The sequence below is a fragment of the Mustela putorius genome, unplaced genomic scaffold (assembly GCF_011764305.1).
Source record: "Mustela putorius furo isolate JIRA1106 unplaced genomic scaffold, ASM1176430v1.1 tig00003899_pilon_pilon_pilon, whole genome shotgun sequence".
Lineage (NCBI taxonomy): Eukaryota > Metazoa > Chordata > Mammalia > Carnivora > Mustelidae > Mustela > Mustela putorius.
The window spans coordinates 5948385-5974761 of record NW_025422048.1 but is presented as its reverse complement, the minus strand read 5'-3'; the positions used below and the strand labels follow the sequence as shown (position 1 = coordinate 5974761).

At 38.5% G+C, this 26377-nt stretch overlaps 1 protein-coding gene across 16 annotated transcripts in view; it reads left to right on the top strand.

The window, feature by feature from the left end:
* Positions 1-1716: 1716 nt before the first annotated feature.
* The window catches only part of FMR1 (FMRP translational regulator 1), a 38751-nt gene continuing 14090 nt past the window's right edge, over positions 1717-26377 (top strand). For 15 of the 16 annotated variants that reach the window (XM_004777943.3, XM_004777939.3, XM_045067993.1 and 12 more), the window contains exons 1-9: positions 1899-2058; positions 12360-12412; positions 15718-15811; positions 18392-18463; positions 18744-18892; positions 19856-19949; positions 20036-20152; positions 22351-22521; positions 22616-22694. In XM_004777943.3, coding sequence (XP_004778000.1) covers positions 2008-2058; positions 12360-12412; positions 15718-15811; positions 18392-18463; positions 18744-18892; positions 19856-19949; positions 20036-20152; positions 22351-22521; positions 22616-22694 — 880 coding nt within the window. In that variant the 5' untranslated portion in view covers positions 1899-2007. Of the gene's footprint in view, positions 2059-12359; positions 12413-15717; positions 15812-18391; positions 18464-18743; positions 18893-19855; positions 19950-20035; positions 20153-22350; positions 22522-22615; positions 22695-26377 lie in introns of all 16 variants that reach the window. The other variant, XM_013048662.2, reaches the window with a different exon arrangement.

Genomic DNA, 26377 nt, shown 5'->3' with positions numbered 1-26377 from the left:
CATCTGATAACTCTAAGGAGAAGGGTAGTTCTGGAGAACCAGAAGTGCATGTAGAGACAGGGAGGCATGAAAGTGAATCATAAGTTCAGGGAACAGCACCAGGTTTAGCGTGGCTTATAGAGGCTCTGCAGAGCTGATAATGTTTGAAGGCCTTGGGTGAACTGAACAACATCGTACCTGTGGGTGTTATAACCATCCTAATCAATCTGTTCTCTTTTAATACATTGGCATTAAAGAGCGGGCTCTGCTCCTATCCACCCTGTGGTGAGATTGTTTCAGCCATTCTGCAGTCTTCACATCTTGTGACTACCCTGGAAACGCTATTCCAACGGCTCATTTTTGTGTACTGTGGCTTCAAGGAATGTGGCCCTTGATCCACTGCTTTAAAACTGGAGCTTCACGCCAGTAACACTGCTGCTCTGGACAGGAGTAGGGTGGGAAGGGTACTGGAGGCCCAAGCATGCCTCGAATTCTGGGGCACCTGCCTGGGGCAGTTCACCCCACCTCACCAACTCTCCCTGGTCACAGTCCAGCTGGAGCCACTTCCCAGTTCTGACCGCCCCTCGCCCACCCCAGACTGGGTCCTGTCCCACTATCATAGGTTTACCTAAATCTTCATTGTCCTTATCACAGTTGCAACCCCACATTTATTTTTCTGATAATTTGATTTATGCCCATCTGTGCCTCTAGGTTCCAAATTAGATGCTGGCAATCTTTTTTTCTTTTTACTCTTCACCTTACTCAAGCTTTCCAAAAGAAACCTAGCTCAAAGTGGGTATAAGCACAGTGTTGAAAGAGGAATGAGAAAGAGCTGGGATTTGTTGTACTGTGGCAGGTAAAGGGGGAGAGCTGCAGGGAAAACTGGTGCACGGGCCCCTGTAGATACGTCACCTGACTGCGGCACACATGCCCACTCCACCGTCCTGTACAGCGTGGGCACACAGTAGGGGCAAAATATTAGGAAAATAAAATGTAAAGAAATTAACAAGTGTTTAAGACATATTTTTTAAATGTCAGGTATGAGAGTGACTCAAGGGGAGGGAAGCACATGTGTCAGTAGTGGGTCTGAGGGATAACTGACGTTTCCAGAGGTCCTGACACAATCCACTGCCCCTCAGAGGGCGCAGTATGTATCCACAGGACAGCCCAAAATCTCTAGGGGAGGGGGTGGCATTACTCTCACCTTCTGCCTCTAAGGGTCACACAAGTCTGGGTCATCGTGGTTGCCACTGTTACTAGTTCAAAGTCGTCTTCAATCTAATTCTTCACCTTTAGTCTTGCCCCCTACTCCGCTTCCAGCTCAGACTCTGCCTGTGTCTTAAAAAAACAAACCCTCCAACCCAAGACAGCTCAGACTCGGATAAGTGAATACACTTGATATATACACAGCAGGACCTTTCCCACGCCTGTACCTAACCTTCTACAGGAATAGACGCTCTGGCCCTTGCCAAGAGACCCGAAGCGGCTCGACTTCGGCCAGCCGGGCGACCTGTCACCGCCCTTCCCGCCTTCCCGCCCTCCACCGAGCCCGCGCACGCCGAGCCCGCGCGCCTTACGTTGGGCCCGGCCCCCAGCCGGTTTCCCAGTAGCACGCATGCGCGCGCTCCTGGGCCCGCGGGGAGAAAGAGGGCGGGGCCGAGGGGCCAAGCCCGCGGGGGGGAGGGGCGGTGTCGGTCACGTGACGCGGTTTCACTGTTTACACGCGGAGCGGCCAGAGCGTTCGGCCTCAGTCAGGCGTTCGGCTCCGTTTCGGTTTCACTTCCGGTGAGGGGCCGCCTCCGAGCGGGCGGTGAGCCGACGGCGAGCGCGGGTGGCGGCGGTGACGGCGGCGCCGCTGCCGGGGGGCGTGCGGGAGCGCGGCGGCGGCGGCGGCGGCGGCGGCGGCGGCGGCGGCGGCGGCGGCGGCGGCGGAGGAGGAGGAGGAGGAGGCGGCGGCGGCTGGGCCTCTTGAGCCCGCAGCCCACCTCTCGGGGGCGGGCTCCCGGCGCGAGCTGGGCTTTCGAGAAGATGGAGGAGCTGGTGGTGGAAGTGCGGGGCTCCAATGGCGCTTTCTACAAGGTACTTGGCTTCAGGGCAGGCCCCATCTTCGCCCTTCTTTCCCTCCCTTTTCTTCTCGGCCTCGGCGGGAGGCAGGCCCGGGGCCCTCTTTCCAAGCGCCGCGCCCGGGGGCCAGGGTGCGCTCGTTGGGATGTTGTTAGGGAGAGAAGGACCGGACTTAGGGCCTGTAGGAAGCCCCTCGAGCCCCGCTGCTCTCCTTTGAGAGGCCCCGGCGCCTGTTGGTATGAAAGCGGGAAAGGAGAAGAAGGTGTCCTCTCGGGAGTCGAGGGAGAGCTGGGGATGGGCAAGGGCCGGCGGCAGGTACAAGATCCGGCGGGAATGGCCGGTATCCGCGCGAAGTGACGGCAACGGCTTCTTTCCCTTTCCTAAATAACCTCTCCCAGTGGGATCCAGGCCTGACGTGTGGGTAGTTGCTGAGTAGCGGGGGGCGCTTCCGTCGAGCCGCCTCCTGCCTTGCAGAGACGGTTTGAGATCTCCTTTGGCTTCTCTTTTCCGGTCCAGCATTGGGACTTCGGAGAGCTCCTCGGTTCTGGGCAAGGGGTGTGGAGAAAGAGTAGTAAGAAGCTGTAGTCAGTTCCGAATCACAATGGCAACTGATATTTAGTGGCCTCTCTCACTGAATTTCAGAAGAGATTTTAGATCCAAAAGTTTCAGGAAGACCTTGACATAACCGAGCAGTGCATTAGAGAAGTTCTTAACCTTAAATATTCGCGGTCCCCCTCCCTTGTTATAAATGCGGCCAAATTCAGGAAGACGGATGCTTCAGCATCTGAAAACGTTATAGCAACTCTGGTACTTAAGGAAAACGTTTTTAACTCTCCAAAGGCCTGAATATATGCTGTGAAACTTAAGGAAATTAACGGAAAGTACATCACTACTAGAGAATTTTAAATCGTGAGTGGAAATAATTGTTTTGTGCTCCAAGTACTTGACTGTCTTCTCTGAATGTGTAATGTTGCGGTGGACGGTATTGAGGTTTTAAATAGACATGCATAGTGTTACGGTGGATTTTTCTTTTTTAAGTTACACCATTGCAGATCAACTAATATCTTAGATTTTCAAAAGGAGGTATAAAAATATTTTAATGTATCGGTCGTGCGTCTGTTGGTACGAACTTACTGTAGATTTACTGATCTATAAATTATCGCTTTCTCTTGAATGTTCCTCTGGAACTTCTGTAGGTAATATCCCATCTTAGTACAGTATTTGGGCAATACAAGATACACGTGGAAATTAGCTATTTCCGTTGTCCAACACAATTCTTAAATTTATTATAGCATAACTTAAACGTTTCAAACGAGACTCATTTGACAAAGGAAAAATTAACAATTGACTTCATGTGTGTGTTTATCAATTCTATGGAGATATTTGGAGATCAGCATATTTCATAAGTGTAAAATATGTAAACTGTTTCATACTTTTAGCTAAAAGAAAAAAACCTGCAACTATAAAAGGAAAAAAACCCAGCATTTATGTTCTTAAGTCTCACCAATATAAAATTGTTTCAGTAGACTGCAGGTAAAATTTTGGTTGCATTTATTTCAGTCATCCATAATAATTCCTACTAGTTAGTGTAGAATAATTTGGTTCCTAGATTGGCAGTTTTGCTCGCTAGGTTTGTGGTGCTAACTGTAATAAATATAAGCAGAGGTTAAAGATTGAGCAATATTCTAATTTGTCTGTGATATGTGCTTACATTGACACCACTCTTAATGTCTTTCGGTGGAATTTGCCTGCTATAAGAGTGCAAGTAGCAAGCATATAGTGGTCTTGAAGGATTTATTGTTCTCTTCCAACAACCTATGATTTGCTCTGGTGATATTGCTTGCAAACTGATTGGAATAGAATAAGAAATGCCCTCTGTTTTTGCTATTAATCCCCCATTTTAGTTGTTTTTTTTTTAACGAATTTGCTTAATTCGAAGATGAATAAAAAGAATTCATTGTCCCTTAGTTCTTTGAGGAGAAAAGTGAAAATTGAATATTGATCAATATGTATTTTTAAGGAAACCTCAAATGGTCTGTGTTGGTAGAAAAATAGTTTCTATAATGAAAAGGTTTAAGTTTTTATAGGACTCATATTATTGTTTTGAGTTATAAAGTAAAACAAAAAGTAGACTTGAGTTGCTTGTCTGGTAAAATGGGCAGAAAATATGGGAAATAGACCAATAAAAAATGAACTACTAGGAGTAATGTTCCATTTATGAAAGAAATAGGAACATGTTTCATTAGAGTGATAGAAAAGCCTTTAAAAAACTCTACTCAAATGACTTGAGTATTAGTGAATTTGACTTTGATTTGCCTAACAGAACCACCATATTGAAAGGGATGATTCTCCATCTTCTGAGCACATGGTTCAAGTTTACAATATAAACCGGATAGAGTATAGCTGGGCATGTTTGGATTCTTTCTCTGCAAAATATCTAAAGCTCAGGATTCAGAACTAACAGAACCATGAAACCTAAACCAAAGATCGGACGTCTCATTTCTGTTTTTCTCTCTGGTGTTTATTCTTTAAAATGTGGAAATTAGATTTAGTAGTTGTCAGAGCCACTACTTTTATGCTTAGCTATTTCTTTGACTTAGAAAAAGTTAGTTTTGTGTACAACTTAGAGTCTTATGTTATTTAAGACATGAAGACACTTGGGTAAACTTCACCAAATCTTTATAAAACATTTCCTAAACACATAATGTTGAGATAAGTTCTTTTTTCTAAGGGCATATGCCTGAAATAGTGTCATGTTTTGGGGTTTTGTTTGTTTGGTTGGTTTTGTTTTGATGTGTGTGTGTCTGTGTGTTCTTTTGGGGGGGACTGAGTTTTGGTATATTGAGAATGGAAATGAATTTAATTTCAATTTTAAGTACAGAATATATGATTTTCTGATACGAATGTACTGATCCTAGGATTTGGGTAGCAGTATGAAAATTACTAAAGATGGATAAATCATGTGTTGGAAACATAACACCTTTTTGTTTTCTGAAAATATAGTGACTGATAACCAATTCATTAATGCAATATGGTGTGAATATGCTAAATTGTATTCTTATTTTTAGATTTTCATTTGATATATCTTATGTTTTTAAGTTTGGTATCTGAGGACAGACTTTAACATGATGAGAAATATTATGGAACTAGCAGCTAACTATGACAAAATGTACAATCAGGAAGAATTTTTTTTTTATAGAACAAATCGTTTTTTATTTTTAAAGATTTTATTTATTTCTTTGACAGAGATCACAAGTAGGCAGAGAGGCAGGCAGAGAGAGAGAGAGGAGGAAGCAGGCTCCCGCTGAGCAGAGAGCCCGATGTGGGGCTTGATCCCAGGACCCTGGGATCATGACCAGAGCAGAAGGCAGAGGCCTTAACCCACTGAGCCCCCCAGGCTCCCCAGGAAGAAATATTTTTAAGGAAGACATTGGTGGCCTAGCATGTCATGTTAGTTACGTAGCCTGCTAGAAATCCATGTTTTACCACAAATAAACTTGGATAAGGCGTTATTCATGTTTTCTCTGAAGTCTCTAGATCTAACTTTGCATACAGGTGTTGTTACAGGTGTGTATTTCAAGCAAGTGAATGATTCAGGTTAACCACTTTTTTTTTTTTTTTCTTCACCGAGTCTGACTTTTAATGTTTGGTGTCTTTGTGGAAGTATCATTTTTCCCCTTTTGAACATGCATTTTCCAACTTCATGGTCACACATTCTGAAAACCTCCAAATTATTAATTAAATACAAAATTGAGTGATATGATAATTGGGTTTCTGTTTCCTGTCCACTGTGGGAATTTGCTTCATGAGATGACTACAGTCAAGAACACGGTAACTGTTAAGAGGTACTGAGAGCTTTTTAGGTGCCAGGCACTATTCCAGACACTTGTACATCTCTGAATAATTTAATTCTCTACCACAATCCTGAGGTACTGTTATTCCCGTTTTATAGATGAGGATGAAGATTACAAAGAGATTGGGTAAGTGGCTTACTACTAAGTGTCAGAGCTAGTAAGGGACCTCAGATCTGGGATTGAGTTCAGATAGTCTGACTTCCTGAAATGATGAAAGTTAGCTTGAAGAAACGAGCTGGATTTGATTTCCTGCCCATTTTTTAAATTTCATTGTAACCTTCAATTTTGTTTTGTTTTTGTAACGCCTCCTTAGCATTCTTTAAGTACAGTTGCAAAGTGATGTTACCACTTTTTACTTTTGGAAACAAAGATGTCAGGACATACTCAGCTTATGTATCAACTTCCTTTCTATTAACTGTTGTAACTTGTTATTATTACTTGGTAATTCTTCACATGAATGCCCGCTAAAGAAAGAGAAAGCTGGAAATCTCCGACCTTGCTATGAAATTTGCTTTTGTTACATTGGAAGCACATAAGGACTGAAGTATTAAAAAGTTAGATTACAGGCACACAGGAAAGTTCTTACTATTCTCTCTCTACCTGTGTGTTGTCTTTGTGTCAGGATGAATCAAAAAGCATGCACTTTTCTCAGAATTTATGGTAAGTGCCCAAGTCAACTCAAGTATTCCTGGCCCTTTGCTGTGGTTGAAAGGGTTGTTGATGAGGTTAATTGAAGTTAATTGGTGTTTTCCCTTTCCATTTTCACTCCTTTATATTGTTAGTGCCCACATACAAAGGTAACAAAGTGGTAACTCGCTTTATATGTAAAGCCTTGGGTTTGAATTCTATACCCCTGTCCTCCAGAACTATGTGTTTTCTTTAGGAGGGAGTTTTTTGCAGTGTTCTACATTTTCTCTAAGGAGAATTATTGCCCTACATATATGTTGTCTTCAGTGATAATGTAGTAGTTGTTCTCAGTGGTGGTCAGGGCCTTACTTTGAAATTTTGTCTATACAATAAGCACTCATGTGACCAGTGACTCATTTGTGAATTTAAGCTAAGGAGTGTGAGATTGGGGGTAAGGGTGAGTAAGAGTTCACCCAAATAAGGATGGACTTCTTAGTTTCATCAATCCTTATAATGTAATGTTTGAATTGGATAACTCTAGTCATCACACATTTGGATAAGTACAGATTTGTAACTGCTTCTTTGATCTATTTGCCAGTAAGTTTGGGATCCCTTAATGACTTTTTGATTTCTTGCTTATTCCCCCAATGAGGAGCGTGTATCTGTCTTTAGCACTGAACTTTAGCACCTTTTTCAAACCCCAGGGATTTTCATCACATTTTTTTTCTTCTCAGAGTCTAAATAACCTTTCAGTATTTAGTATCTTTGAGGATACAGCCTTTTCTTTTTGTATCCCAATTTTTAAATCTTTTTTTAGTGTGCTTTTGTTAAGATGTAACTTTCTCAACTGCAAGACTATTTATGGTTCTGCCTCTTTTATAAAATACGCCCCTCTCTGCTTTACCTCTCATTTTATTTAGTGCCATCTATGTCTCAGGCGGGCATTGTAGCAGGTAATAGACCCTTAGAAGGCAGGTCCAGTTCCCCCATATCCATTTGTTACTTGTATTTGAGGAGTCTGAGGCACAGAGACCACTTGGGGAATTGAGTCTCCCAGCTTATCTGGTAGAACCAAAAATTTGAGCCTATATCTCATTTACAGTAAAACTCTTAACTACGAGGTTTATGGACTCCTGTAAGATCCCTAGCTCTCATTCAATGAGGTGCAGCTCCCTTTGTGCATTCTATTACTCAGTCTGCCTTCTTTGGTAATCTCTCAGGAGTCCCCTGAATCTGTCTTCTCCCCAGAGGATCACCACAAAATGTAGTTTTCCAGGTTGGTGGCTGGTGGGGTGGTAGTGCTCTGGGGTTGTCCAGGGCACAGAGGAGTGTGGGGCTAAGGGAGGGGTGGCCAAAGAATGGTTATTGGGGAAAATAGGAGCAGCAGAAAAATGGGACCCTTGTTGGAAGTGAATGACAGTTTAGTAAAAAGGCCTTCGAAGTCAAAAGAGGCATCCTTGGTATGAGCGCAGGGCAGAATCAACCAGTAGTTTCTTTTATTTAGTGTGTTATAGCAGCAAGAAGGTATTACTTGCCTTCTGTATTTACTTAATATGCAAACAATGACTAAAAATGACTGATTTTGGAATAGTCCTGTGAACATCCACATACAGATAAGCCTCATTAACCTGAAGGCCATGGGCTAGTAGGCTGTGATGATTATTCAAACCATTTTTGACACTCTACATCCGGACTGCCTTGGAAGCCTTTGAAAGCTTTTGTTGTTAATAGTCACAACAGTTGCAGACTTTCCTCCTTTGAGGGAATATTTGATTTTAGGAACTAGGCAGATGTGGTGAATGAGTATGATTAAACTGTGCAATAACTTTGTATCAAAGAGAGAAAAATAAAAATACAGCAATAATGAGACAATGAGACTGACTTTTAGAATACTTTTAAGGTGGGTTTGAAAACAGTCCCCAACATTTGTAAATGCTTTATTAATTAATCAACTAATTACTAATTAGTTGATTAATTATAGAGGGAGAGAGAGAAAAAGAGAACCCTAAGCAGGCTCTATGCCCAGTGCAGAGCCCAAGGTGGGGCTGGATCTCACAACCCCGAGATCATGATCTGAGCCAAAACCAAGAGTCAGACGCTTAACCAGCTGAGCCACCCAGGTGCCCCTGTAAATGTTTTAAATCCCTTCCATCCAATGGAATTTTCTGCAGTGTTGGAAATGGTCTCTACCGGTGTTGTTCACTAAGTAGACACTAAGCTATGTGTGGCAGTTGAGCATCTGAAATGTGGTGAGTGTAACTGGAAGACTGATTTTTTATTTAATTGTAACTACTTTAAATATGGTCACATACGACCAGTGTCTGCTATGGTAGACAGAATAGTTTTAGACAAGGGCAATAGTACTGTAAAGATACCTGATTAAGCGAGAACAGTTCCTCTCTCAGCTATAACAAAGTTCTCTTAACTGACTAAAGGACTTAACGTTTTCAGTGTAATATACAGTATGGAGCTAATGTTAATTATAGCCAAGTAATACAAACATAAAACTTCAGACAAGAATGAAAACAGAAGCAGTGGGCCTTCTTGGTAAAGAATGGATCACCTCCTAATAGGAGTCTTGATTTTCATCCTTGATGGACTGACTCCCTTCCCTCACAAGCAGATGTTAATTTGGTATTAGCTACCAAGTAAAAGAGGAGGGAAAAACGGGGTGGGGAGTCCTGTTATTCCCATTCTTCATAATTTGCGGGGCTTTATAAAACTAACAGTAACCAATTCCTGTAACTTTAACTCAAAATCAAGCCTTTCTGTTGGTGAAGTAATAGGAAAACGACCCCTTAAATTCTTGGGCCATGCACCGTTATGAAATTTAGTATATTCTGAAACATCATGGTTGGTATTAAGCTAGAGTTTTCAAAAGCTGCTGAAGAAAGTAGTCATGATTTAAATACAGCTGAGGAAAAATAAGGGAAAGTGATGGGAAGAAAATATTAATTCCCCCTAAGCCAACATCTAGAGAAATATATATACATATTTAACTTAGAAATAATAATTTAGCCATGCTGGGCACAGCAGAACACTTGGATTCCATTATAGTCCACCTTGATCTTATAAGGAAACTTCTTTTTTTTTTTAAGCATAGCTTTTCTTTCGTTCTTTTAAGCATAATTGCAGAAGATTGATGTGTCTGTTTTTGTAGTTTCTATATAAATATTTTCTAAGGCCCTGCCTCACCTGATTATTTTTCTTAGAAGCAGCTAATTAATATTTGACTGATAAGTTTTAATTTTATAGTTGAAGAAGTTTAAGGGTTTTTTTTTTTTTTAAGATTTTTATTTATTTATCAGAGAGAGGGGGGGAGAGAGCGAGCACAAGCAGACAGAATGGCAGGCAGAGGCAGAGGGAGAAGCAGGCTCCCTGCTGAGCAGAGAGCCCGATGTGGGACTCGATCCCAGGACGCTGGGATCATGACCTGAGCCGAAGGCAGCTGCTTAACCAACTGAGCCACCCAGGCGTCCCAGTGTAAGGGTTTTTTTTTAAAAATCCTTTCACTTCAAGTCTTTCAGGATGTTTACCAAGACATTTGCATTGGATCGATTGTTTATAGTTCTAGCTCTTACTTTTTGGTCTCAGGCATTTTCAGTTGATTTTTGTATATGGTCTGAGATAAGGATCAAACATGTATTTTTTTGCATATGGATATGCAGTTGTCCCCGGGCACCATTTGATAAAAACACTGTTCTTTTTCACATTGAATTGTGTTGGCTTCTTTGTTCACAAAGGATTTATTTCTACCAGACCCTAAGTTGTTTCTCCAGGTCAAAGCCTTTGTTCCTGACCTTCCCACCCCTTAGACCTGGTAGGCCTCCTGTATCCTCCACTCCCTTTTTTTTTCTTTTTTTTTTAAAGATTTTATTTATGTATTTGACAGACAGAGATCACAAGTAGGCAGAGAGGCAGCAGAGAGAGAGAGAGAAAGCAGGGCTCCCCGCTGAGCAGAGAGCCCATGCGGGGCTCGATCCCAGGACCCTGAGATCATGACCTGAGCCGAAGACAGAGGCTCAACCCACTGAGCCACGCAGGTGCCCCCTCCACTCCCTTTTGTGTGGCTAATTCTTCCCCAGCCTTCAAAGTTTGGTAAGGAAACTCACCTTCTTCACTTTGTCTTCCTTGATAAATGGAACATACATACCCCTCACACACATGCAGTCTTTCCTCTAAGGATAGAATAGGAGTCCCTTAGGCAATGGTTCATTTAATAACTACTCATTGAGTTCTTAGTAGTCACTCTGAAGTCTAAAAGTAAATAAAATAAGACCTTAGGGAACTTTACTCTTAGTGGGGAAATTGGTAATAATAATACAGTGGGGTAAGTTTATTGTAGGGATAAGCACAGGATGTGCTATAAGAATGCAGAGGACGGAATTTAACCTAGTCTGGGTTTTCCCATAGGTGGTGACATCTGAATTGAAACCTAAAGACTAGAGGTAGCTAGATGAAAAGAGGGGAAGCACAATGGGAAAGAAGGAACAGCATTTAGGGAGAGAGGCCCAAGTAGTTTAGCACGGGGATCCCTGCCTCCAGGGATGTGAAAGATGAAGCTTGGAGAGGTGAGGGGTGGGGCTAGGTCATGAAGGGCCTTTTACAGCCAGAAAAGGAGCTTGGCCATAATCCCACAGGCAGGGAGAAACCAAGGAAGGAGAGAAACATGTACAGAACAAATTTGAGTAAGAAGCTTACATCTCTCAAGCCATTTTAAAATGAATTAAGATATAAAGCCTCTTGGGTTTCCTTATGTTTTATCCTACTCCTCTAATTGTCAAAACAAAAACAAAACCTCCTTTCCTGCACCTATTAAAAACTTAATTTTATAGAATTACGGACAGCATGCTGCCTAAAAGAATTCTTGATAATTAGTTAGCTATTACTTTAGTTATGTCATTTTATAGAATTACGGACGGCATGCTGCTTAAAGAATTCTTGATAATTAGTTAGCTATTACTTTTGTTATGTCTTTCTGCAGATTACTAGCAATTGCATCATCAGATTTAGAAGATTTAAACCTCTACTTTGTATTACTGTTTTTTTCCTCCAAGTGCCTATGAGATTGAGAATTTAATTAAACTCTGGTAATTGGACATTTTAGTGGTATTAGCAGCATATTGTCGTTAAGGAAAATTTAGTGTGCTTGTATATTCTTAAACTTGAGATTATATTTAGTCATTTACTGTGGTATTCTCCTAAAATTTTATCAAGGAGAGGAAGATAAGTTTTAACAGATCCATACTGATTGGCATGTGGCACATGGAACAGATTTCTTTGTTTTCAATAATTCTAGCCTAAAGTGCACCTCCAGGTTTGTACTCAACACCTGCATTGTAATTTTCAATTATTTAGCCCTCTCACTCTTTCATTAGATGCTGAACTCTGGAGCATTTTGTTTTAACTAGTCCATATTCCCAGGGCCTTACACATAGTAGGTGGCCAGATACAGATGTGATCCATGAATGAGTCATCCTCATAAACTAACAAACTTTCATTTGAAGCTCCATTTTTTTCTTTTTTTTTTTTTTAAAGATTTTATTTATTTATCAGAGAGAGAGAGGGAGAGAGAGCGAGCACAGGCAGACAGAATGGCAGGCAGAGGCAGAGGGAGAAGCAGGCTCCCTGCCAAGGAAGGAGCCCGATGTGGGACTGGATCCCAGGACGCTGGGATCATGACCTGAGCCAAAGGCAGCCGCTTAACCAACTGAGCCACCCAGGCGTCCCATGAAGCTCCATTTTTTTCTTAAACAGGAATGTTTGGTATCTCTATAAAATTTAAATAAAAACGTGATCTTTAAGCTTAGAAGTTAACCGGTGTTTTTCTTACAGGCATTTGTAAAGGATGTTCATGAAGATTCAATAACAGTTGCATTTGAAAACAAGTAAGTGTCTTGATATAATTGTAATGTTCAGGTTCTGTACTATTTTATACTAATTGTTCTTTTTACTAGTTGAAAAAAATTCAAGTCTAGTTTGAGTGTTTTTCAGGAGTGGATCTTCATGTTACTGACAAGGAAGTTCCTGAAAAACTAAGTATTAAAACCAATGGAATGACTCTTCCCGCTAATGGCCTTAGAGATCCCTTTCATTTAACCTTGATCCCTACATCGCAATTCCCTTGAATGTGAAGAAAAAAACAGATTCTTCTGTATTAATAACTGAGAGTTTGGATAGAAATATTTGTAATTGTTACAAGGTGAAAATGAATGGATTCATGGGTATTGGTAGAATTAATGTGGGTTTTATAATGTTAAATCTAAAATTGATGGTTTTAGTTGTCTAGTACATTTTATCAGGAATAATCATATTTACTTATTAGCTTATTTTATATCTGCTTTGTGTATTTATAATCAGTAATAGCAGTAACCAACTTTCGTGCTAGAAGAGTAAATAGAAATACTTGTAAGCCTAGGAACATTAGCTACATGAAGACATAAGTGGTATAGATGTTAGTATTTTATCAGGAGAGACAAATCTGTTGACTAAATTTTTTGAGTAGTAATAAAGGCTATTTTCAGAGTAGCCATTCAAGATGCTAAAGTACATATGAACTCCTTAGCCAAAGTGTCGATGTCATGATGTTAATATTATATTGAACTCTGAAGAATGGTCAACAATTATGTTTTGGATTTTGTGTACCAAGAGAATTTGATGGTATCCCAAAAGCAGGTTGCAAATCCTATAGAGAAAAGAAATAGCTTAGTAGTTGCTTAGGGCTGGAGGGGGGATAGGGAGTCATAACAAGGACACGGGATTGCCTTTTGAGGTGATGAAAATGTTCTAAAATTGACTGGTAATGGTTGCACCTATCTGTTAATATACTTAATACCATTGAATTATACATAGACAAGTGGTTGGATTATATGGTACATGAATTGTATCAGTAAATTTGTTGAAATATAGTATCTGGCCCAGGCATACTATAATTTGACTGTTAGCAGATTCTTTTAGCTACCAAGAGGACACAGTAGTAGTACTCTTGGATGCCTGCAACACATTTAGGGAACAGAGATAAAAGGATTTAGAATACCCAATCCTGTTCTCAGCTCTAGACTAATCTCAGTCCAGAATACAAGCATGAATAATAGAATAACTTTTTATGAATGCATAGAGCCAAAGTTTCCAGAATTGGCCTCTGCTGGTTCAGCTATTCATGGATTTGCATGCTTATATACTAGATAGCAACATCACACTTTTAACAGAAGAACCTTTGATAACTTGAGAGTAGTTTTTTCCTTAGTAATTTACTCTTAACCTGCTTGCTCCCATCACTAGATAAACACTGCTTCCCACATAGGAAGAGTTATCTTTATTTGCCACTCTTTTAATTTCTCCTGTAGTCTTTAATCTAAAGTGTTAAGCAAACACTCATTTCCTCCATGCATTTAAGAATGTGTCTGCTTAATACACTGACTTATAAGATTAGTTCTCTTGGTTTTCAGTCAGATTTCTACTATAAACCTAAAGTTATTCTACATTTGGACCTCCTAATTCTCTTCTGTTCTGTAGCTACATAAAACTTTTTCTTCAAGATGTCATCCTGGGAATTTGAAACAAATAAACTGTTTTCCCTGTGTTCATGGAGTATATTTGAGATTCAACATTGGATTTGAGCACATCACTAGTGTATGATAGGTCTCTACCAAAGTGGTCTCTGCCCTTCCTTGGGTGTTTCCTTTTTGTTTTTCTGTTAAAAAAAATTTATAGAACTTCAGACTATATTTACCCTTTCTTTCCTTTCAGTCATAAAGCAATTCCTATTACTGTAACACCAGCTTATTTTAGATGCGATGTTTTTACCTCCCATATTTCACATTTTTGAGGAAAGAATTTGTATTTTCATCTCTGTACACTTAAAATTCTTCCTTTGGAACTCAGAAAATTATATTATGTATTATTATGTTTTCCAGTCACCTTTAGCAATGAATTTGTGACTTGTTAAAAGTTATTAATTTTCAGTAAATATAAAAAGGCTTTTCTGAAGTAAAGACAGTGTTTTCTAAAGCTTCATAGTTTTCAAATTGTGTAATTCAGAGAAAGGGTTCAGTCTAATATAAACCTAATTAGATTTCCACAGATTCTGACTTAATTACCTACCCTCCTACCTTATATATGGCTCTTCTTAAAAAAAAAAAAATTAGGGGCTTCTGGATGGCTCAGTTGGTTAAGCATCTGACTCTTGCTTTCACCTCAAGTCATGATCTTGGGGTCCTGAGATTGAGCACCGAGTAAGGCTCTGTATCAGTGGGAAATCTGCTTGAGATTCTTTCCCTCTTCTTCCCTCTCTGTCATCCCTTCTCCACGTACCCCCTCATGCTTGCTCTCAAATAAATAAATACAATATTTCTTTAAAAAAATTAGCACTTAGTAGGATTTTACTAAAGAAAGCTCTTTGGGAAAAAAACCCAGAAGTGACTGCTTCAGCAGTTGAATCTTCCAGTGTTTTTGCAAAGTTTGTCTTTTAATATTTTATATCATTTTGCACATAAAAGAATAATTTGGTGTTTTTTCAAAATTGTTCCATATCGTTTTAAATTTAAAAACATAGGCAACTTACCAAACTCCTGTAGGCTGTCTCCATCGGGTTTCTGTGGTTTAGCAGACCCCACCAGGTCATGCTGATCAGCAGCCAACTACCCGTGGCAAGAATTGACCACCTCGTGGGATCTTAAATTTAAAGGGGGAAAAGTGAGTTGTGAATTCCCGATGTGCTGGCTGCCCCATTTTGCTTGGGAATTAAGAGGGCATTTAGGACCAGTTTCTGTGGTCCTTAGAATGTGGTTCAAATTTCTTGCAAGTAGAAGTATGGTGATGATGTTACTAACACTTACTGATACTAACATTTAATTTAAGCATCAGAGGAAATTGCTGTTGGTACCTTGCATTTAGCACTCTTAGAGGTTGAAATTACTGAAAGACTTGTTTGGAAAATTGTAATGTTGATCTATTGTGTTGAGAGGAATATTCCAAATAGAACTACAAGGCTGCTATGCTGCATGCAGACTTTGTTGAAATGTTTCTGCATTGCTATTATGCCCCACTCAGCAAAACACTGACCGTTTTAAAAGCATTTGCTTCTTTAAACTGGAAAAACAGAAGGTCACACTTAACCAAGAGTTGATGGCAGTGTGGTCACTGTTTCCATCAAACCAGAAAGCATGTTAATTATGTATTTGCTTATTTGCAGCTGGCAGCCAGAGAGGCAGATTCCCTTTCATGATGTGAGATTCCCACCACCTGTAGGTTATAATAAAGATATAAATGAAAGTGATGAAGTTGAGGTAAGTTTCCCCTGCCCTCAAGTTACTAAGCACTGAAGGAGGGAGCATTTAATTTGTGCCTTTTGTACCTGTTGTCTTTAACACTGCTTAAACTACCTTGAAAATTATAGCCATGATGGACGTGTGCTTTTGATTGAGCCATCTTAATAATGATCTGATATACTACATAATGCTTAAATGGGGCTGCCTGAGAAGCACTGAGGGTGCATCTTTGAAAGTCACTGCTAATTTCCTTTGTCTGCTGGGAAATTCCTTTTGCCCTTTCCTTCAATCTTTCAATCTTTATTTGAATAATGTATTGTTAGCTTACAAGTTTGTCTTCATTTTAAGCAAAATGGATTAGGAGAATTAGTCTTACAAAGAAGAAGAAATAATGCCTTGTGATAGAGCAGCATTCTAGAATTTCTTTAGCAACAAATCCTTCTGGTGTATTATTAAAAACCCATCTATGTGTTTTAACACAAGCACATATAGGGAAAACCTCTTTTTTACTGGGCATGCTGTGAACCACCTGCCCCATGTGCCATTGATGTCTTTGACCAAAATGTGTTGTAGAGATAAAGCACAGTAACAAAAACGTTGTGTTCATAATTTCTCTAGCTACTGAAAATTGTTTTGGGACTTAAAGCACTTGGAGTCTGCTTTATGTTGTAGTTGGTCTGTGTAGTATCCTCTCCTGCCTCTCCTTTCAAACCATTTTAAGTTGCTTCTCTTCTTTATCCACAATGTCTTGTTAATAGTTGCAATGTCATGAATATTTGCGGTATGAAGGAAGCAGCTAAGCAGACATTTATATACAGATAGGGTAAAGCTCACTAGGTCCTTGAATTCTTACTTCCTGTGGTTGCTAGAGTACAGATGGTACAGTGAACCAGAAGAGTCCTCTGCCTTTGGTGAGGTCACATTCTTGTCAGGGTATCTAACATTATGGTAGATGGAATAAAAAAGTGAGAGGATGTAAGGTGATTAGGGGCTAGAGTACTATTCTAGAGAAATACTCAGGGAAGGTCTCTGAATGTCCAGGCCTGTGTTCGTCCGTCTTCTAAAGTGGAGTAGAAAAAGTACTATGTAATTACCAGAAATGTACTCAGTACCTACTAGGTATAAGGGACTGGGCTTGGTGTTGTGAGGGATCCTATTAGGAAACAAAAACATTGTCTACATTTAAGGACCATTAGTTGTCCACTACCCCAGGAGACTCCAAGCTTCCTGAAGGCAAGGACATTTGGTCTGTATGTTAGAAACGCTCTAATAATGTTGGGGTGGGCAATGCAGATGTTTTTTTCCAACTGAGTCACATGACAGGTGGTAGCCAATGAGATGCTGTTGCTAGAGTGGTCTTACTTTATTGCTTCACAGTGATACATAACGGAGGTTATTGCTCTAGGTAGAGTTGAAAGGCCTGGGTGGTGGCAAGAGGGAAAGGTAGGTTAAATTAAGTTGTATTAGTCACTGTATTGTATAACCATTAACTTAGGTTGTAAAAAGGGACACAAGACACTGGGTCTTCTGGTGTGTCTGTATCAGGAATGCTCATAATAGTGATGGATTAAGGGAACTTTTCCCCCAACTTAATCACATGACATGTGGGGGACCAGTGAGGTCCTGTTGCTAGGACGACCTCACTGTATTACATAACAATTAACTGAGGTTATTTCCCTGGCTAGAGCAGAATTGAGAATAAGTGATAGGACAAGAGAGAAAGGTAGGTTAAGCTATGTTTAGTCACTATGTAACTTCAGTTGTAAAAGGGAGACAAGAATTGGAGCCTTGAGTTACTCATCAGCCTTAGGCTCTGAGCTCTATCTCCTCTCCTCCCTGCTTTCTGTTTCTGAGTATTTCTGTCTGTCTCTCCATATATACTATGCCATCTCTTTTCCCATTATCCTTGATTTGCTGGTGTCTTCACAAAAGGTTCCGTGCTGCACGTTGTAAGTGGACTTTAACGTGGTCACCAGAGAGATCAGTTAGAAGAAATGATCCAGTGTGCGAGAGCAGGAAGGTTGTATCCAGAGGATTGCCAGCCTATAGTTGTCCATTTTAGTGGAGTGAGAAAGGGGACAGGAGACCAGGGAGTGACCAAGGATTTGTTTATTTAGGCACCAGGAGACATGAATGCCAGAGTGGTATCCTTAGTGGGTTCAGGTGGTCAGCGGCCCTTACCCCTTTAGTGACCAGGCAGTAGGCCAAGTCAATAACTTCCAGTCAGTTATTTACCTACCAGAGTAAAACAAAAATAAGCTTATACAGTTTTAGATACATTTTCATAGTTGACAGAGTATCCAAGGCAAGTATGCCCAGGTTTATGAGCAATCTGCTTTTCTTGAGCATTCATATGCAGGGGACTGATTATTATTGATCTGAAACAGAAAATAGGAAGGTGCTTTGTTCAGGGCTCTCCCAGGTAATCAAGTAGTTTCTGATTATGTATCTGTAGTGTTGCAGTCTGCTTTAAGGCATACAGCATACGGGTTTGCAAGACACCTGGCTCATTTTAAGAATTTTCTTCAATGTCTGATAATCTATAGATTTCTGAATGATGCTAATTATGAAATAATCTATGTTGTAATTTTTGTGTAGGTTTATTCCAGAGCAAATGAAAAAGAGCCTTGCTGTTGGTGGTTAGCTAAAGTGAGGATGATAAAGGGTGAGGTAGGAAACTGCATATTTAAAAATTTTTGTACTGTTTGCCTTTTCTAAACCCAGGTATTAACATTTCAGTGTGGATTTCTATTTTAAATTAATATCTGACTTGAGTCATTTTATTAAAATGTTTTCTCTACATGTTCAGTATGTTTTGTGTATTTTAGTTAATTGATCAAATAGAGTTTTTTCATCCTTCTAGAGAACTTAAAAATAACTGTATAGGTAGAGCTTATTGTTCTTAATTTAAAAACTATGACCAGGAATGACTTTTATCTGTTTCTATCAGTTTTATGTGATAGAATATGCAGCATGTGATGCTACATACAATGAAATTGTCACAATTGAACGTCTGAGATCAGTTAATCCCAACAAACCTGCCACGAAAGATACTTTCCATAAAATCAAACTGGACGTGCCAGAAGACTTAAGACAAATGTAAGTTAATATGCAAGAAATGCTGAGAACTTACAGGTGATAGGCAGTTAATTTAAAAGAATATAAATTTTAAAATAATATCAATTTTCAAATTCAACGAACTTTGGCAAAAATGGTTTGCAGAAGTAGTGCAGAAATAAACTTCGTTCATAGAATTTTGAAATTTTGAAAAATGACTAGTGTAGATCTTAATATCCCCAGATAAATATGTAATGAGTAGAGTAAAGAAGCTTCCAAAGGTTGTCTCAGTTTTATAATCCCTGGGCTGGAGTTATGCTTAAAGACTCTTTTAGGTGAGAAATTCCTTTTTAAAGGTTTCCTAAGGGGGGCTGTAATGAGTTTGCTTTGGATGTGTCACACTTTAGATAAACATTAACTTGAAATTCAAAGTGCATAGAAATCCTGCTTTTTCAAGTGATTACATATATGTGTAAATTTTTGTGCTTTCTGATTCATATACATTTCCTTCTTTCCCTTAAATTGGTCCGCAGTTTTTCTGTGAAAAGGAGCAGCAGAATAAAACTAGGTAACATGTAGCTATCCCCAAAAGTTTTCAACAGTTAAGAAAATTACTAATCATATGTACCTGAAATAAGGAAGATTCAGAGGAGAGTGACTGTCCTAAATAATGCCACCTTTGGTAGTCTATGACCACTAGCGATCCCTTAAAAGCATAACTAGTTTTTTCGTTTCTCTGTAATCTCAGATGTTTGATTTGGCTGAGTATGACAGAGGTGGACAGCAAAGGAACCTTTCTCTGTAATCAAATACTTGAGTGGGCTAAAAGTATTTCAGGGATGTCCAGCAAAGGAACTAAACTGTTAAACAGAAACAGCCTTTTTTGTGTATCATGTTTAGTATGAATTCATACTTCTACTAAATATAAGTCTCTGCATAGACTTAATGCCAGTAGTTCACAATCATTCATCTTAATTTCACAGTGGATATTCTTTTTATTTCTAGGTGTGCCAAAGAATCGGCACATAAGGACTTTAAAAAGGCAGTTGGTGCCTTTTCTGTAACTTACGATCCAGAGAATTATCAGCTTGTCATTTTGGTGAGTGATTTTGACTTGTCTCTTTTGATGTACTTCATTTGGAGTATTTAGTTTGATAATAATAGTGTTAATTTAAATATCCTTAGTCTATCAATGAAGTCACCTCGAAACGAGCACACATGTTAATTGACATGCACTTTCGGAGTCTGCGCACTAAGCTGTCTCTGATACTGAGAAATGAAGAAGCCAGTAAGCAGCTAGAGGTATGTGGCTTTCCCTAGTGCTGCTTGTAAGGCTATCTAGAAATGGTAACTGTGGAGTTTCAAAACTTGAATATGGGCAGGTTGTCCTTTATTTACTGTGTCTTAGCAATTCCCTATATTTTATATTTTGAAAAATTAAATTATATAGCGCCTAATCATATTAAAGTTTTTCATGGCTAAGGTTTCAGAATTAACCAGCAGTTGATTATATTAAGGAACTTCTGGTCAACTCACTTTTTCTGGAAGTTCATCAAAGCTGTTAATAAAATGAGGCAATGCTTCTTCCATATAACATGTTGTCATTTAAGTACTAGAGAGTATTTAAGTATCTAATCATATTCCTTTCATTATGTATGTTTATCTCTGTTTAAAAGGGTATAGAACTTCTTCATTCTAATTGGTTGTCACTCTTTAAAACTCCTGTCTTCAGATTCCTGCCAGAGGCTATTTCCCTAACTTACTATTTCGTCTCTTCAGGTGCATTTTATCTACTTTTATTAATCTTCCAGTAATTTCCATCACCATACATTTATTTTCATTGTTAACTGTCTAGTACTTCCATCCATAACCATAGAAACTAAATGGATTTTAATGTCCCAACTCAAAGGTATTACTGTCAGATTCCAGAGTTCTTCATCATTATTCATTTCATAGAGGGAAAACACCATGCAGATGAAATAATAAAGAAAAAAAAAGTTCCAAATTGCATATTAAGAGAGAAGGTAGTCAAGGCTTTAGTCTCATAAAACCCTATGAAACTTGCCACCTTCCCACTTGATGTGTGATTGCTGAACTCTCAGCAAGAGAGAAGACACTCACATCTTGTTTTGTTACTGTTTTCCTTATGGCCATGGAGGTCTGTTTAAATGGTTTTTACTCTCATTCTTTCTTGATGTCCCTATGTTCACACATTTGTGGTTTCTTGAGCAATTCTTTCATAACTTTCAGGCCTGAACAGCCTCCTTACTGTCATTGTGAGTATTATGGAAAATATACCCATGCCTCTTCTTAAACATCTAATACTTCTTAAATGATCTGTTATGGTACCTTTGGTTTACCATTTATCAGTGAATTATCAGTGAAAAGAATAAACCAGGTGAATGAACCAGGATTCAAAAAACAAGACTTCTTGAAAAATCCTAGGAATATTTCATACATTTTGTTAACTCTTATCTACAAAATGGTTATTAGACTTTTTAAAATTGTTTACAGTAGTTAACACTCATACATTCCAGTTAGTCGGTATGTTGAAGACTGAGAAACTAGTGTGCATGCCTATCTTTCCTCACTACTAATATTAAAGAGATCCACATATTCAGATAAGAAATTTCCATTTTCAACATGAGCCACTAATATGTTTGGTTTTCATTTATGGCATGCTAGAACAAAACATTAAATTTTGATAATGCTGTTTAAAGAGAGAGCAATTATCCACAAGTTTGGGGTGTTGACTGTAACATATTTCAGTCATTACTGAATATTTGAAAGAATTCATCATACTTGTGGATCCAGATCACAAGGTCTTACAGACTCTCATATTAGGTTCCAGGTGCATATGCAAGATAAGATGTAAATCTTTGGCATTCTATAATCATTTGATTTCATGACTGCACCAACAATTTTTATGATTCCATTCCTCAGGTTGGGGAGGTGGGAGAAGGAAAGTATTTTAATATCTCCACTTCATGAGAGGGATGGATATCTAGACCACAATATCTAATGATAAGTTAAATAAATGGAGCAGTTTCCAGAAGAAAACTGAAAAAAATGTATATGTACTGATATCCTTTAATAAAAATGAAGTGAATTCAATTTTCTATAAAGATGGTATTTAAATTTTTTTTTTTTTTTACTTAAATAACATTGAGTCTGTCAGATCCGGTGGGCTGGTTTTTATTTGAGAACCTTTTATCTGCTTAATACTACGTTATTGATGTTATTGGTTACCTACGGCAGCCTTGAAAATAGGTTGACGAGAAGCCCTTTCCTATTAACAAATATATCAGATGGTATAGACCTTCAGTAACCTAAAAAGTGCTTATGCTGTGGGAGGTGTTTTCTAAAATCTTTTAGTTTACAATTGAAACTAATTTATAGGCCCCTGATACATAGGGTCAAGATTATTTATATGGCTGACCTAAATATAGTTGCCTTGATAGTTGATAAAGCATATTAATCAGACGTGCATTTTTCTTCAGAGTTCAAGGCAGCTTGCCTCAAGGTTTCATGAACAATTTATCGTACGAGAAGATCTGATGGGTCTAGCTATTGGTACTCATGGTGCTAATATTCAGCAAGCTAGAAAAGTACCTGGGGTCACTGCTATCGATCTAGATGAAGACACCTGCACATTTCATATTTATGGAGAGGTAAATATTTTACTATGTAGTTTTTTTCTAAAATAACAAAGAGTATTTCATAAGGCTCATCTTTTATCTTAAATCTTTTCCCCTTTGTTGTTAGGATCAGGATGCAGTGAAAAAGGCTAGAAGCTTTCTTGAATTTGCTGAAGATGTCATACAAGTTCCAAGGAACTTGGTCGGTGAGTCAGAAATTACTGTTGACATGCACTACAAACACACCAATTAGGGAAATAGTTCAGTTATTCTGCTAGAATTCCATGTTCACTCACTTGGAGAGTCATTTAATTGAAGCTTAATCTTTGAAATATGGTCTGTTGTTACAGTATACAGAAAATATTTGACAAATATGATACTCAAAAATTAGAAGGTATACAGAAGACACTGCTTTCCTAGTTCAAACCTGTTAGAGCCTAGAAGAATAAATTTTGTACAGCCTCTTCAGTGTGTAGTTTCTGTGTCTTAAAATTAAACATTTTTTCAAGGGACACCTGAATGGCTTAGTGAGTTAGGCATCCAACTCTTGATTTCGACTCAGGTCATGAACTAAACATCGTGAGATCGAGGTCCCATGTCAGGCTCTGTGCTCAGCGGGGAGTTTGCTTGTCTCCCCCTCTTTCTGTCTCCCCCGCTCACACTCCTGTGTGCTCTCTCTCTGTCGAATAAATAAATCTTCAGGGACGTCTGAGTGGTTCACTCGGTTAAACATCCAAACTCTTGGTCTCAGCTCATTTATTTGGTGACCTTGGAGTTGTGGGATTGAGCCCTACATTGGGCTCTGTGCGCTGTACAGAATCTGCTTGGGAATCTCTCCCTCTGCCCTTACCCCCTGTGTATTCTCTCTCTCTCAAATAAATAAATCTTTAAAAAAAAAGATCTTAAACCATTTTTTTTTTCAAGATGAATGACATTTGAGGGCTTTATAATATGGAGGATATTTGTATTTATTTGATCTCTCTGATGGGACTATAAAATGATAGCATTCTGAATTATCTCTGAATTGAGAATCTGAATGTAGGTTACTTAAATCTAATGAGTTGCAAAGCTAAAAGTAACTCTGAATGTCTCTGGGGATTTTTGCAACACCAGTGGTAGTTCTTCATTTTGACTTAGAATACTTCTGTTTCATTACTATCATCATCACAGGTACCAGCAAATACCAGAAACTCTCTACCAATATTCTCAAATGCTGAAGATCTCTTTAGCAGAACATACCAAGCCAGTTGCAGGTTTTTGGTTGTGTTTTTTTTTTTTTTAATCAAGAATACTACCTATGTCTTTATACATAAAATTGGGACATAGTGCCTATACATTTTTAATTTACTGAACTTGAAACCACAACTGATTATAAAAAGTAATGCATGCCCTTTGCAAAGTTTAAAGAACAAGAAAATAAGAACTTCTATGCATTTTGTTCCCATAGTTTCAGTCCTGCTTAGCCTGCTTTAATTTTTTGTCAGCATAGAATTAATAAACATCTTCCTGTGCCATTAAAAACACTTGGAATAATATTTTTCTCTTGAATAAAATTAGTTCAAGGGTAAATACCAGTGAAGTTAATGCAGAATTATTCATTCAGCTGTGTTGTACAGACAGCTAAAGAATGTGATGTTATTGAGGTAACTTGGACACAGTTTTGTGTGTGTGTAGCACTGTCCTTTTTACCTCAGGATAAGTGGGGTTTTGAATGATGCTTATTTTCCTTTTAGTTACAGTTTGCCAAGCAATTGTATACATTTTATAGTTAGAAACGTTGTTTTAAATTTAAAAATTCTTATATAGCCAGTAGACAGTTTTTTCAGTAATTATCAAACAGAAACTTTGTGTTCGAGTCATTCACTACAGTTCATCTGGGAGGTGGGCATGATGCCTCTAGGGGAAAGTTCTTAGGTGTTGGAGTTGAATGTAGATTTCGGTCCCTACCTCACTTTTTGGTAATTTGACCTTGTAACTGACTCCACCCCCTTGAATTTTATTTTCCTTACCTCCAAAAAATGTGAATAATAGTGTCCACCTCATAGAGTTGCCATGATAACTAAACAGGAAGATGTTGATAGAAAGGTTTAGAGAAGCTTTGAACATAGTATGGGACTCTGTAAATGTTACTTCTCTTATCTCCTCCTCATTTAGATCAATTCCATCCAGTTCAGTAGAGCAAAATTGTAGTAAGCTGTCAGTTGGGATTGAGAAATAACCATGTGGTATATAGAATTGCATTATCTGTTATTAAAAATAGATTCTACCTCTGGTCATACCTGAAGAGAAGAGGGTTCCAACAGTAACCTTTCACCAGAAGGCCTGCTGAAGTACAATCAGCCTCAGTTTTCTTTTGTTTCTGGTGAATAAAATAAAGCAAGTCTCTTTTAGAGATTGGAATGTTGAGAGTTTTCAGAAAGCATTTTTGTGTAAGAGAGTTGGCAGGGCACATCTTTAGGGAGATGTCTAATTAGTATTGCATAAGTTTTCTTTGAGTCCCACAGTATGATTTATGATCTCTTTATTTTTCACAAACTCTGTCTAGCACGTACATGGATTTGTCATTCTTTTCTAAAAATTTGCTTGTTTTTCATCAACTTTGACAGTGAATTGGTTTAATTATTCTGTTAATTATAGTTAACACAATACTTAGGATGGTTAAGCTATTAACAGCAACATGTGCCAAGCTCAATTTTCTTTTTCCTGACTCATTGAGACCTTTTTAAAAATCATATTAATTCATGAAAATATAATAAGTTTTACAGATTAAAAACAAACTGGGTGGGACAACACCGTGTAAAAACCTCTCTTCATTTGAAGACAGGAGTAGCAGAAATAATTGACAAAAGGACCTGCCTATATCAGGAGTCCTGATTTAATGTCAGTTCTGTTCCCTGACCAATGAGCAGTTAGAAGAGGTTATAAGGGCGAATGAGGCTTTCTTATGTGGCTGGAGTGCCGGGGTAATGCTGATGAGAAGAACCACAAGTTCCTGTTGTGACGCTTTCCCTGGTTTCTTCTGTAGCATTGACTCAAAGAAAATTTTGGCTTCCAGATTTTTCCCCATCCCTGCCTTAGAGGAGATACTGGGACAAGCACATGATGGTCTTGGCCAGTATAAGGGTGCTTTTTAGGTACCTTAGGAAAGTACTCAGAAGCTGATGGAATTCACATGTAGACTTCTGGAACCAGTAGTTCTTTTATTTGCAGGGTCTTGCTTTACACTAATGGATTATGATGGCTGTGAAAGCAGTCATTTCCCAGTTAAAGGGTATGACTGAGTTTTCTAAAATGAGGGAAAGAATGCCTATTTATTACCAGTATTCAAAGTCTTTGTAGTTTTAACAGATGGTATTGAATAATAATTAATCTTGAACTGGTTTTTAAGTTTTTTCATTATAGTTTTGAGTTATCTTAATAAAGTCTGATTTCTTAATCTTCTATTCTGTGGCTAATAAAAGATTAAGAAGTCACACTTCACCTTTTAATATACTGATACAATCTATGAGTGATACATAGGAGTAATATTATGTTAACATATTGGCCTGGAAAATGTGTACTTCTTTTAGATGTATGTACAGCTGCCTAAGTCCCTTTTAAACTTGGAGTATCTTTTATAAATGTGACATATAAAATTCTAAAAATATTTATCATGGGTAAAGAAGCAGATTTAAATCAGGTACAGACAGAGCTAAAATTGCCAAATGAATAAGCAAATGTATTTTCTATTATCTGTCCTTTCCCTTATTTCTTTTCATAGAACTTTGCAGAAAGAGTGATATACACCAGTGTACCAGCAAGTTTCAAGTAGACCCTTTTAGGCAAAATAAGAGCCTATCTTCAAACTTCCTTAAAAATTCAAAATTATCCCATCAATTCATGAGATTTA